This window comes from Urocitellus parryii, chromosome 8 (genome assembly GCF_045843805.1).
Source record: "Urocitellus parryii isolate mUroPar1 chromosome 8, mUroPar1.hap1, whole genome shotgun sequence".
NCBI classification, from domain to species: Eukaryota; Metazoa; Chordata; class Mammalia; order Rodentia; family Sciuridae; genus Urocitellus; species Urocitellus parryii.
The window spans coordinates 153,503,764-153,516,784 of NC_135538.1; the positions used below are offsets into that span (position 1 = coordinate 153,503,764).

General features: G+C 41.6%; 1 protein-coding gene across 6 annotated transcripts in view; it reads right to left on the minus strand.

Annotated features, from left to right (window-relative positions):
* Nucleotides 1-700: 700 nt before the first annotated feature.
* The window catches only part of LOC113195965 (zinc finger protein 322), a 28,086-nt gene continuing 15,765 nt past the window's right edge, over nt 701-13,021 (minus strand). For all 6 annotated transcript variants that reach the window (XM_026407688.2, XM_026407685.2, XM_077801817.1 and 3 more), the window contains one exon: nt 701-4,983. In XM_026407688.2, coding sequence (XP_026263473.1) covers nt 3,602-4,801 — 1,200 coding nt within the window. In that variant the 5' untranslated portion in view covers nt 4,802-4,983 and the 3' untranslated portion in view covers nt 701-3,601. The remainder of the gene's footprint in view (nt 4,984-13,021) is intronic.

A 13,021-nucleotide genomic window follows, 5' to 3' on the forward strand; every position in this document is an offset into this window, starting at 1 on the left:
TTCTCACCTCAATGCTGGGATGTAGCATCAGTTTTTAAGCAAGGAAAAAAGCCTGAAGGCTGTAGGCCTGGTCTAGTAACCCTGCTGTGTGAACGGCAGGAGGGAACACACTTGAAATTCACCCTCCTGCCTTCCCCTTTTCGTTCAGCCAGTGTTACCTCACCTTCTTCTCACAGTGAAAGCTGAGACCTATTCTGTTGGCAGAGTCAACAGATACAACCTGGGAAAGCGTCACCAAGGGCAAAAACCTGGCATACCATTTTGGCACCAGCTCCTCTACCCCACTCCAACTCAACAAGTGATAAAATACAAGCAGCAGTGGAGCAAAATGTGGATTCTGCCAGGAACTGCAAACTCAAAATGCTGCTTTAATTTTGAGGGTGACAATTACCCACAAGTACATAGTTTTGTTGCTACTCTATTTTAGCAGAACCCCAAATATGGTCAGTTCAAGTTATTGCTCCTCCCTGTGCTATTTTCACGACACAGTGGGGGAGCTGCCACAAGGATCCAATGCACAAAAGCAGAGCACCCAGGATAGCTCTTACAGGATCCACTCCTGTCTCAGCCTCAAACACTCCTGAAATCCCTGAGGCTGCCCACTGGCTATCACCACCACCACGCCCAAGTACCACTGAATATCTGCCTTACTCCAATGCAAGTGTAGGGTAAATGCTAATTTCTTAGAGTATAGTGAAGACAAAAATGGAGTTTCTCACAACAAATGTTTATTTAAGAATTAAGGGGAAACAAAAACAGTAAGCATAGGAATACATTGACTGAATACAATTTATCTCATTTGGTCTGAAATCTTGAAAAAGTCACTCTAACTACTTACCTGAGGTAGATTTAGGTTGGCACTGCTTCAAGGGAACCTCCATCCATCCCAAAAGTGACCTTCTGGTTTTGGTTACAGGCTCCCAAGTGGTCCTCTCCAACCTCAGGTTTTGCTCTATGAATAACACCAATGCCTTTCCCCCATGGCTAAACCCTCAGACCTGTTCCACACCCCAAATTCTCCACTGGAAGGATGGCCCATGGTTCATTTAAGGACTAGAGAAATTACCAATAAGATTAGTTGAGAGAAGGGGCAAGGTACTGCCCTGCTAATGACACCAACTCTGTCCCTTCTCCAAGGTCTAATAATTAATAAGCAGTCATAAGGACGCATTTTTTTCACTGCCATGCCATACACCCCATACTACCAAGTATTACAATTGTCATACTAGTGACAGGCATGACTCTCCTCAAAGAGAAAGAAAAAAATACATCTTGTATGTTTATCACACTGGGCAACTTTTCATGATATAAGAGCTACCGGTAAACATTGTTGAAACATGTAAAAACAAATAAAACTTAGAGGATGTTTTCTAAAAGACAAAAGTCCTAGAATCAGATGCTTTGTTACCATTAGGAGTTAGAGCCACTGACCCTACAACTATGGTGATCATTGGCCCGCCATCAGGAGCAAGGCTTACAGTTGCATACAAGGCAGCCGCGGGCCTACTCCACGAATCCAGTGCCAATACCCTCTGGAGTTCAGGGGTCCGCTAAGAAAACCAAAAACAAAGGACTCTAACCACCTACCTGCCTGCAGAGTCCCAAATACTGTAGGAATTTGAAAGTAACTATCTTAAATATTTTTTTTTAATCTGATGGGAGGAAAAAAGCTGAGAAGTGACCATTTTTAGATCCTCAGATAATAGTATTTCTACAGACCGTTAAAGATAACTATTACCCTGTTAAATGGGAAACGGTATTTATTCTTAAACTTCCCATGGATCCAACAACTACTTATTCCCTTATAGCATTTAGAATCCTGCATTCCAAGCCTATATATATATGTGTGTGTATATATATACACACACCTTATATTGTGATGACTGCAATCCTTTCCCTGGGATTAAAATGTATTTTTCTCTTCCCTTGGAAGAACTGAAATAAACGAAAAGATGTATCATTATGAGGCCTGATTTGCTATAAACAGCAAGACAGTGGAGAGAAAAGAAAACCAGCTGTGGAGTCAGGATACTCCAAGTGAAAACAGTCTTGGTCCTCCACTGACAAATATCACTAGGAGTCTTTTACTCTGTGCTCGCTCAGATGTCACCGTCCTTCCAGCCTTCCCCTGGCCATTCAGCCAGGAACCGAATGACGGGATCTATGCCCTATCAGTGAAAGGAACAATAAGTCAGGCCAAAAAATATAGACACTGACCACATCACAACCATTATCCTGGAATCTACATTTTGAGTTGCAAAGAGATGAATTTCTAAATTTGAAAATTTAAATACTAATGATAACCCAGAAGACATTTTAGGGAAAAGAGAAATTCGGAAGGTGTGCCTCAATATACACTACAGCTGAGTACTCTGCTTTTTTATGAGGCTGATCCTGCAAAGGGGAAACTATTGGGAGTCTTTTAATTTAGGATAACTACTTCCTAGCTTCTTGGAGCTTCTCACAGCCAGTTAAGGGTTCCTATGTCACTATCAAAACACTAGTCCCATTCTAGCCAACGATGAAAAAAAAAAGGAGTAAAAAAAAAATATATCAATATTTTCCTTCCCCCCAAGAGTAACACATGCCACATCTTCTATTACAAGGTTACAGTCCTTTCCTTTATTGAATTTCTGAATTTTAAAAAGTGAAAATAAAGCAATCATTAAGTGGTTCAGATAAAAGAAAAAGCATCTTTTCCTGAGTTACCCAACAGGTCTACTCTGACCCGCCCCAGCTTTCCCCAGAACAAGCTTCTGGGTATCTAAAAAAATGATTTCCTTACTGACTCCACTTAAAGTTCTACCCCATGGGTCAACTAAATTTAAGACCAGTTCTTACATGTACTATATATACACAGATTCTCACCCACAATTTATAATCAGACCTCTCAATGAGGCAAGCTTCTCTGCAAAATGGGTTCTTTGGGCCCAATAAAATAGGAGCTACTAGCAAGGCTTTTCCAGACTCAAGGTATTTATGTGAGCGCCTTGATATACCACAAGAGCTGATCACTGACAAGCTTTTTCTCATTCAGACACTTATCTTTCCTCAGATTTTTTTTCTATTTTCTTTTTTTGCCATACTCAAGACAAATATATAATTTTTCACCAGTATGCCTTCTCTGATGGGTAAGAAAGTCAGAGTTCTGTTAGAAGCCTTTCCACACTTGCTGGGGCTTCTCCCCAGGTGGGTTTTCTGGTGTCCAACGAGATGTACATACTGTCTGAAGCTCTGCTGACACTGAAGGCATTTATTAAGAAGCTGTTTTCTGGTGTGAATTCCCTTACAATGAGGAGGGCTGGGTACTGCAAGAAAGCTTGTATATGCAGTGCATGTTTCCTACCTGTGCAAACCCTGTAGGTGATCAAGCTCAGACTAAGGGTTTTCCTAAACTCAGGGCACCTGTGGAGTTTCTCACTGGAGTGGCTGTTAGGGCAGCTCTTCTGGGTGAAGTATTCCTCATGCTTCCTACAATTGCAGGCTCTCTGGTCCCCACTGAAGTTTGCACTCTGGGCCAAGTCTGAGATTCACCTAGATTCATCCTAATGAGCTCTGATCTGTAATTAAATTTTTCATGGTATCATAACTTCTTCCCTGGTCAGGACATTTGTGAGGCTTCTGATGCATGAGCGGGGCTGAGCTCAAGAGCTTTGTCACCCACATTACAGATATATGGTTTTTCACCAATATGATGTTGGAGAAGGGCTGAGCTCTGGTGAAAGCTTTTATCACACACACTGTACTTATAATGTAGCTCCTCCGTCTGAGTTCTCATTTTCTGTTGGGCAACAAAGTCCATACCTAACAGGAAGCCACTCTCACATGTAGACCACTGATGTGGTTTCTCTTCCACATGAATTCTCTGATGCACAATAAGGTCTGAGCTACAGCTGAAGCCTTTCTCATACTCAAGACATTTAAAAGTATGAGTGTGAGTTGCCTGGTGTCTAATGAGGTTGGCACTGCGAGTAAAACTCCTCATGCATTCCAAGCATTTATAGGGCTTCTCACCTGTGTGGACTCTCTGATGCACAATAAGGTCTGATTTCTGGCCAAAGCATTTCTCACAGGCACCACACTTATAGGGTTTCTCCCCAGTGTGAACTCTTTTATGTACAATGAAGGCTGAACGGTGTCGGTAACTCTTCTCACACTTGTTACACTTGTAGGGCCTTTCACCAGTATGTGTTCTCTGGTGGCTAATAAGGTCTGATTTCCCACTGAAGGCTTTTTCACACTCCAGACACTTAAATGGCTTCTCACCTGTGTGGGTTCTTCGGTGCCTTATTAGGTTGGTACTTCGACTAAAGCACTTATCACACTCACTACAAAGATACGGTTTCTCGCCTGTATGACTTCGCTGGTGAACAAGCAAATCAGAGCTCTGACCAAAATTCTTGCCACAGATGTCACATGTATAGAATTTTTTACCTGCATGTGTTCTCTGGTGTCCTGAAAGGGCCAAGTGGTGCCAAAAGCTCTTCTCACATTTGCTGCATTTATAAGGTTTCTCATAATTGTGGATCCTCTGGTGGGAAATAAGATCTGAGCTCTGGATGAAGGTTTTCTCACACATATCACATCTGTAAGGTTTCTCCCCAGTGTGGGTTCTCTCACACATAATAAGAGCTAAGTTTTCACAGAAGTCTCGTTCACGTTCAAGGCACTCGTATATTTGATTATCTACTGGAGTAATCTGATGCACATGAATAAAAATCTTTTTACCCTTTTGAGGGTATACATGATATACTTTCCTTTTCTGAGTTCTCTGATCCCATCTTTCTTCTGAAGTGTACATTTTCTATGGCTCTCTCCTAGGGAGTCTTCCACTGGTCTTCTTGACCCATCTTTGTCTTCTTAGTCATTCTGTTTTTAAGAACTTGGAAGGTTCATCTATGTTAAGCCTTTCAGTCATGAGCAATTTGCCTTTCCAAGTTTCCAGAATCATATACATGAATTTCTTACTTGGTATTTCTAAACCTGTAAGACAAGGTAGAAATAACATTTAAATTCCTACATTAAGAATCCTTAAAATTAAAATCACTACAGAAGAGATCGAAATCCTGCATCAGAATCTGTAAGTCTTTTATGTTTTGCATGGACTGAGTATCCTTTATCCAAAATGCTTGGAAACAGAGTGTTTTAGATTTTGGATATTTTCAGAATTTGGAATATCTGCATGCATATAATGAGAAGTCTTTTTTTTTTTTTTTTAAAGAGAGAGGGGGGGGGACAGAGAGAGAGAGAGAATTTTAACATTTATTTATTTTTCTTAGTTCTCGGCGGACACAACATCTTTGTTTTTTGTATGTGGTGCTGAGGATCGAACCCGGGCCACACGCACGCTAGGCGAGCGCGCTACCGCTTGAGCCACATCCCCAGCCCATAATGAGAAGTCTTGAGGGTGGCACCAAAGTCTTAACACAAAATTCATTTGTTTGGTATATATTTTATACACGTAATCTAAAGGCAATTTTATACAATATTTTTAATAATTTTGTACATGGAACACAAAGTTTCACTGTGAATTTTCATGGCATCATACTGGCACCCAACAAGTTTCAGATTCTGGAGCATTTCAGATTTAGGAGCTTCTGATTAGGAATGCTCAATCTGTACTTGGTTTTCCTCTCTGCTAATATAAAAATGAGACATACATATGAGAAACCACCAATAAAAGCTCTTTATATGAACCTGGGTGATCTCAAAACCAGGGTTTTTCTTTTCATTGCTTCAGAGGAAAGATTAAGATGACTCTAATAACATTAATAGGCATGTTCAGTAGAGGAAGAAAGCAAAGCAGAGGGGAGAATCTTCTGTGTCCTTCCCATTTACTCCCTCATGACCTCTGATGTCTGACCCCCGCCGTACACACTGGCATGGCCATCCTTCATCTAAGCAGTGTAAGCTGAAGATTTTGGTTTTACTAAGAAAGCGGAAGCAAAATGAAAATAGTGAGAGACACACACACACACACACACATAAACACAGAGGCACACAACTTTGCAGGCTCCCAACACTTCAGCCAGCCTGTCACCTGTCAAGCACCCCACCATCCCTTAGCCACGCAATCCATGGTCAACCTTGCCCCTGGTGCTGGACTCCACCCGCTTTTCCACAAGGATGTTGCTCTACCCTCCTCCTGCATTCTCGTTTTCTCTCTCTCTCTACTGGATCATTCTAATTAGCAAACTGGCAGGTATCTCTCTTCTGAACAACAAAAGCACAACCAACAAGACAACTTCTTTCAACCCCCTCACCCTCAAGCTATTGTCCCATTTCTCTGTTACTCTTTACATAAAACTCCTCAAAAGAAATCAGTCTGTTGTCTCCATTTCTTGTCTTCCAAGGCTTCTGGAACATACCCTAACCAGACACCTTCACCACTCCCCTAGAACTGCCCATTAGAAACCTACAAGCCCCAGAGAAGTCTGCCTGAGGTCACCACTGTGACTGGGTTCTCTGCTCTTCAGATACTCTGAGTCGGATCCTCTCTAGTTTCAGGGTCTGCGTACTTGCCGTCCCTCCCTGGATGAAGGGCTCTCCCTCCGGGTCTCATCAATGTTTTCTCTCTAACCTCCCTCCCATCTTTGCACAACTGTCACATTCTCAGGCGGCCATTTCTGACCATCCTATTTTAAATTATAACACATCTCCACTGCAGCTGACCCATACGAACAACACCCCTTCTCTCCTGTTTTGCTCTTCTCCACAGAAGGTTAAGTAAGCTTCTAAGGGACAGGAATTTGTTTTATGTCTGTTTTGTGCACTGCAGTTTCCCTGGCACCTGTGACAGTGCCTGGCACATACAGATAGATATTCCAGCTTGGAATGGAAGCTCTTATTTGGCATCCGTGGAGGGTCTTAGATAACCCATAAAACCTTTAACTGATGTGTAACAAAATGCTGTTCAGAATCTGTCCATTATTCTGGGGAGAGAGTCCTCAGTTCATCAGAAAGGGCCCTTAACTACAAAACTGATATTGGACTGGAGCTTAAACATTCATAGAAGATAGTAAGTCATAGGACCTAGAATCCTCACACATTGTGTTACCTCTTGGTAATGTGATGATGGGTGGCTTTGTCCTTCACCAATTTGCTTAACTACTGTTGTGTAATCTTCACTCAGCAACCTGTATGCTTTCCTCATGCAAAGCACAGAGACTACTCTTGCAATAAGAAAAGTTATTTACAGATATAAAAAGACATATCCAGCCTTCAAATGCCAATTCAGAATGTTCTAAAATTTAGTTATAGAGGATAGAAGTAAGAACCGAATGGGTTGAGAGTAGTGAAATTTCTTCAGTTAAGACATACAGATTCATAAGAAATACAGAACTGTGACCAAAGAGGGACAGAGAGGAAAGTGTCTAGAAGGCTAACAAGAATCAGGAAGTCCAACAGCTGAGAAAGAAAGTAAACAATATAGCCATGCTAGTGCTAATAAACAAAGTGGCTACATCTCACATTTCAAGTATTTAACATGTCTCTATACACTGCTGCACCGTACCATATATACCTTTTTTGGTGCAAATTATATCATTCAGGGATCCTCATGGTATTATAGAAGAACCCCTTAAACTACAAAACCATTTGTAGTACTTCACTCTCTCCTCATTTGGTAATGGGTATCCTAGGAAATCCATGTATACAACTTGACCCATCACATGAACCCATGAGCTTATAAAATATCATTAAAATTAGCATGTTTCTGCCCCTATCAGACAATGAATACTTTTCTGTGCATTTATTATCAAGATGATGAGTCAGTTTGCCGTGTTTCATGCGCATGGGTCTGAGTCTCAGGGATTACTATAATGGCAGGTATCTATGAAAAACACTGCATTGCTCATCTATGCACCAAGGACCTCTTAGTTTACGGTTAGTAGGAAAATTGCTAACAACAGTATACAAAGTATTAAGCCCCAGAGCATACTTTGTCCCTGCCATAGTAAATCCTCAAAGTCAAAAGTATCAGAACATTATTCATTATTCCTATTATTAAATTAAGTTTACAGAGCTAAATGCCTAGGATCTATTCGTGCCTTACACAGCCTGTTTTGGTTTGAATATATGGTGTTCCCCAAAAGCTCATGATTGGGTGGTAACTGTTGGCATGTAAGGTGTACTGGAGGAGGGAGGGAGGTTGGTCACTGGGGGTGCACCTGGTGTTTCACATTTTGTCCATGCACAGAGCTCTTTGCTTCCTTGGGAAGCCATGTCCCATGGTGCTTTCCTTTGCCATGCACTTCTCCTAGGATCTGCCTCACCCTGGACTCAGAGCTATAGAGTTGGCTGTCTACACACTGAGACCTCTGAAACTGTGAGAAAAATAAACTTTTCCTCCTCTAATTATTCTTGCAGGTCTTTGGGTCACAGCAACAAAAAAGCTGACTGAAACAAGTCAAAGGAAGCCATTAAAGGACCTACACTGATACTAAGGTCAACTCCAACCAACACCTGTCTCATTTCAGTTCATAGAAAATCCATCCTTTATTTTCTCAAGTCAAAATCTTGAAGTCTTCCTGCATTCTTTTCCTTCACACCCTATAATCAAGTCATCAACAAATCTGGTGGCTCCATTTCAAAACACATGAATCTAGGAATTCAGTCACTCCTCATCACTTTTGCTACTATTATCCTGGCCCCAACCACTCTCATTTCTCACACGGACTATCACAGTAACCTCCTAATTGGTTCTCATCTATTATGGCTGAACTGTGTGTTGCCTCTCAAATTCACATATTGAAGATTTAACCCCTACTATTTTTAGAAAGTAACTATGTTTAAAGACAGGGTCTTCAGAAGGGTCTTAAAATGAGGACATCAGGTGGCCCTAGTCCAATGTGACTAGTGTCCTTCTAAGAAGAGTTTAGGATACACAGCTACCAAGGATACACACCCAGAGAGTGCAGGCAACACGAGGACACAGCGAGACATGGCCATCAGTGGGTCAAGGAGAGAGATCGAGGAGCCTCAAGAGGAAAAAGGTGGTGTTAGAGGAAGGATGCACTTGCCAGCAGTTCCTCAGAGCCAGACTTACTCAGGGAGGCGAGTAACTAAGGCCACATGGAGAAACTTTAACCACAGAGCACAGAAAGTCAGAGCAATATAAAAAAATGTGAGCTATGTGCCCACTGCCTGCAGAGGTACAGTGCCACTGAGGGGAGGGGAAAAAAAAAAGGTTGGGGAAACCTGTGGATCACAGAGGGAGGCTGATGTTTATGGACACAGCTGGTGGGGGAAGTGGCTCAGTGAAAAGCTACAAAAAACGGCACGGCCCACAGTTCAGAGGGAATCAAGATCACTGGCCTGGAAACGACCTCAGGCGTGGCCTGGGAGCTATCTGTAAATGCTGTACCACTGTAAGCAGGGTCAGAAGTTTGGTAACAGGGATTCACCTTTTGGGTCCCCTTCTTCCTGGTGTGGGGAGTGGGGTGTCTTTTCTGCTATCCTTTAATAAAGTTTTTCACTTTCCTCTTAAAAAGAAGACTGGGAACAAAGGAAGTTGCCATGACCTCCAGAGCGTGCCTGAGCCAGAGTGAATGAAACAGGCACAAAGAAAACTGCCTCGCACAGGCTCCCCATACCAGACTAGAAAGTGTCTTGGTTGCTGGTGCACTGTAGGAGCTACTGGGAAGACACTGACAATGGCCACACAGGAGCTCTGCACTCCAGGGCAGATTCCTAGTAATTCACTTCCACAGTGGTGAACTGGAAACCTGTGAGATTCCACCAGAGGCCCTAGAGATCCAGAGGTCCAGCAGAGATAGCACGTCCCCAGTAACAGGGGGCCTGGATCACATCTCCAATACTGACTTCCAAAGGTCAGCCAAGACTAAAACCCCAGCTACTGGGACTTCCAATCAGAACTCGGCACCATCCCTGCTACAGCAGCCCATGGTCGCCAGCACTCCCCAGTCTACCCACCCCTGCTGGACGTAGGGAGCCACTACACTGGCTGGCAGTTAGGTGAGGAACACACAGACATTAGACGTGACCCCAGCCCTGGACCCAAAGGTTGCTGAGACAAAAATGAGAACACAACGAACAGAAGTCCATCTCTGTTGACAGTTCTAACCGCCAGAGCAGAAAACAAGCCTTTTATTTCTTTCTTTTTTTTTTTTTTTTTAGAGAGAGAGAGGAGAGAGAGAGAGAGAGAGAGAGAGAGAGAGAGAATTTTTAATATTTATTTCTTAGTTCTCAGCAGACACAACATCTTTGTTGGTATGTGGTGCTGAGGATCGAACCCGGGCCGCACGCATGCCAGACAAGCGCGCTACCGCCTGAGCCACATTCCCAGCCCCAAGCCTTTTATTTCTAATTACATGTTTTCTTTTTCCTTATTTTTCCTCCATATTCCATTGATTGTATTTATTTAAAAAATTTTTAACTTTCTAAAATTTTTTCAAACATCACACGATTTTTTACTTTTTTCCACTATGCAAGATTGTGTGCATGTCATGTTGTGTTCTGTGTGGATATGTTCAGAAAATATATATCTGTATAATTTAACTTTCAAATTCGTTGTTTTCTTCTGCACCTATTTGACGATCGGTTCATACCTTGGTTCTTGTCCCTCTTACTGCCCCTTCTTCACTAACAGCCACATTTTCCTGTTCCTTCCACTTCTTGTTTCTTCAGTTGATTTTTTATTCCTTCTTCCTTAGAGTCTACATCTGCAAACTATCTCCTTCCTCTCCTTTGTTCACTTTTGAAATATTTCAAATTTTCTTTTGCCTTCCTACCCTATTTTGTAATCCCACTAAATAATAGAATTATATAGTTTATGTAATTCCTATCCTATTCACATTGCTGGATTATTAATTCAGTGGACAATGTAGTAGACACCTGCTGTGGAACGCCTGATATAGTTCTGAGTTTTATTGTTGGTAACACTGACCCCACCATTCCAATATAGGGGGTAATTAGTGTTACAGATGTCAAAGTAGACACCAGACATTTATCTCAAGGTTATGCATTTGGTGCTGATGTTAGTGCTATTCCTGGCTCCCTCTTTCTTGTGGGGCAATTCAAGTTCACACAGGAGAGTCAAGCAATGTGATTCTCACCCCACACATAATCTAGCCCCACCTGAGCCTCAACATTACTTCAACTCATAGAAGTGGAGAGAGAAAAAAGGCAAACCAACAACCAGGCCCCAATGAAGAACCACCAGGCATCAATTCATGTACCCAAAACAAAGAGAAGTCCCAGAACAAAAAAGATAGCTACACACAAAGGACATGTGTGTAAAAGAAGAAGAGAACACATTCTGAATTGATGTGCAAGTCCAGGACCTCTGACACACTAGGAAACAGGCAAACTAATCTCTCCCAATTTCCCAACAAAAGATCCCACAGACATGGAAGTGGATGAAATTCTAGGAGGATTATAAGAATCTGATTATTAAAATGTGCAATGAATTAAAAGAAGATCTAAGGAATAAATCGAGAGCAAATATAAGGGATGAAAGACCATTTCCATAGAGAAATAGAAATATTAAAAGGAAACCAATCAGAACTCCTGGAAATTAAAGACCCACTAAATCATTAAAAATTCACTTATACATGAACTTGAGGACTCAGTATGCAAAAAAGGGAGGCGGGAAAGAATATGATCAGAATATACAAGAATTCTGGGACATAATCAAGATACCAAACCCAAGAGTCATTGAGATAGAAGAAATCTTAAAGACAGAGGCTATGGACATTAAGAACATTTTCAATGAGATAATAACAGAAAATTGTCCCTATATAAAAAATGAGATAGACATCTAAACACAGGAGGCATATGGAACCCCAAACATACCAGATCAAAATGCAAGCTCTTCAAGACACATCAATAAACAAAACTCCTAATGTAGAAAACAGGAAAGAATATTAAAGCTGCAATACTGAAACATTCAGAAGCAAACAAATAAGGATCACTTCTTTTTTTTTAGTTTTAGGTGGACACAATATCTTTATATTATTTTTATGTGGTGCTGAGGACTGAACCCAGTACCTCATACATGCTAGGTGAGCGCTCCACCCTGAGCCACAACCCCAGCCCCAATAAGGCTCACTTCTGACTTCTCAACTCAAACCCTGAAGTCAGAGAGGGCTGAGGGCCTTGAATAAGATATTCCAAGCTCTGGGGGGAAAAAAATTACTAACTATGATTGATACACCCAGCAAAGCTATCTTTCAAAATCAATGGGAAAATAAAAACTTTCCACGACCAGAATAAATTAAAAGAATTACCACCAATCCAGCACTATAAAGAATACTCAAAAGATATACTGCACACTGAGGAACCCACAAACAAATCCTGAAGCTCCCAAACAGATGAAGATCAACAGAAGAATAACAACCTGAATGAGAATCAAGACAGAATTAAATACAGCAAACAAAACAAAATGGCAGGAAACCATCAACACACATCTATAAACACCACTGAATGTAAATGGTCTCAATACCCCAATTCAAAGAGTTAGGGTAGATTAATGGATCAAAACACAACACTCAACTATGTGCGGTTTACAAGACTCATTTCATAGGCAAAGACACTTCTCACAGGCTGCAGGGAAGGAACAGAAAAACATTCCAAACAAAGTCCGGAAACAAGCGTAGTTATACTCTATAGCTGACAAAGATTTCAAGCAAAGATCAAACAGAAGAAACAAAGAAGGCCACAACATTCTGGTAAAGGGAACAATCCAACATGAAGATATAACAACAGAAAATACATATGTCCCAAATGTCAGTGTTAGCATAATTGCGGCCACCTTCCTTTCCCCCACTCCCACTTTTTGAATATTGTTCTTATTCCCAAGTAATAGAAACTAGCCCGAGACACAACCTACCAATCTGGAGACTAGCTGGTTTCTTCCTGTTCTCTCACTGAGACATAGGAGACAACTTACCAGCCCCTGAGATGGGAACATACTGGTTTCCCTGTTCTCTCCTTGAGAAGATAAAGGGACCTGCCAGTTTTCTTCACCCCCCTGCTGAGAGATAGGAAAACTGCCTGTCTT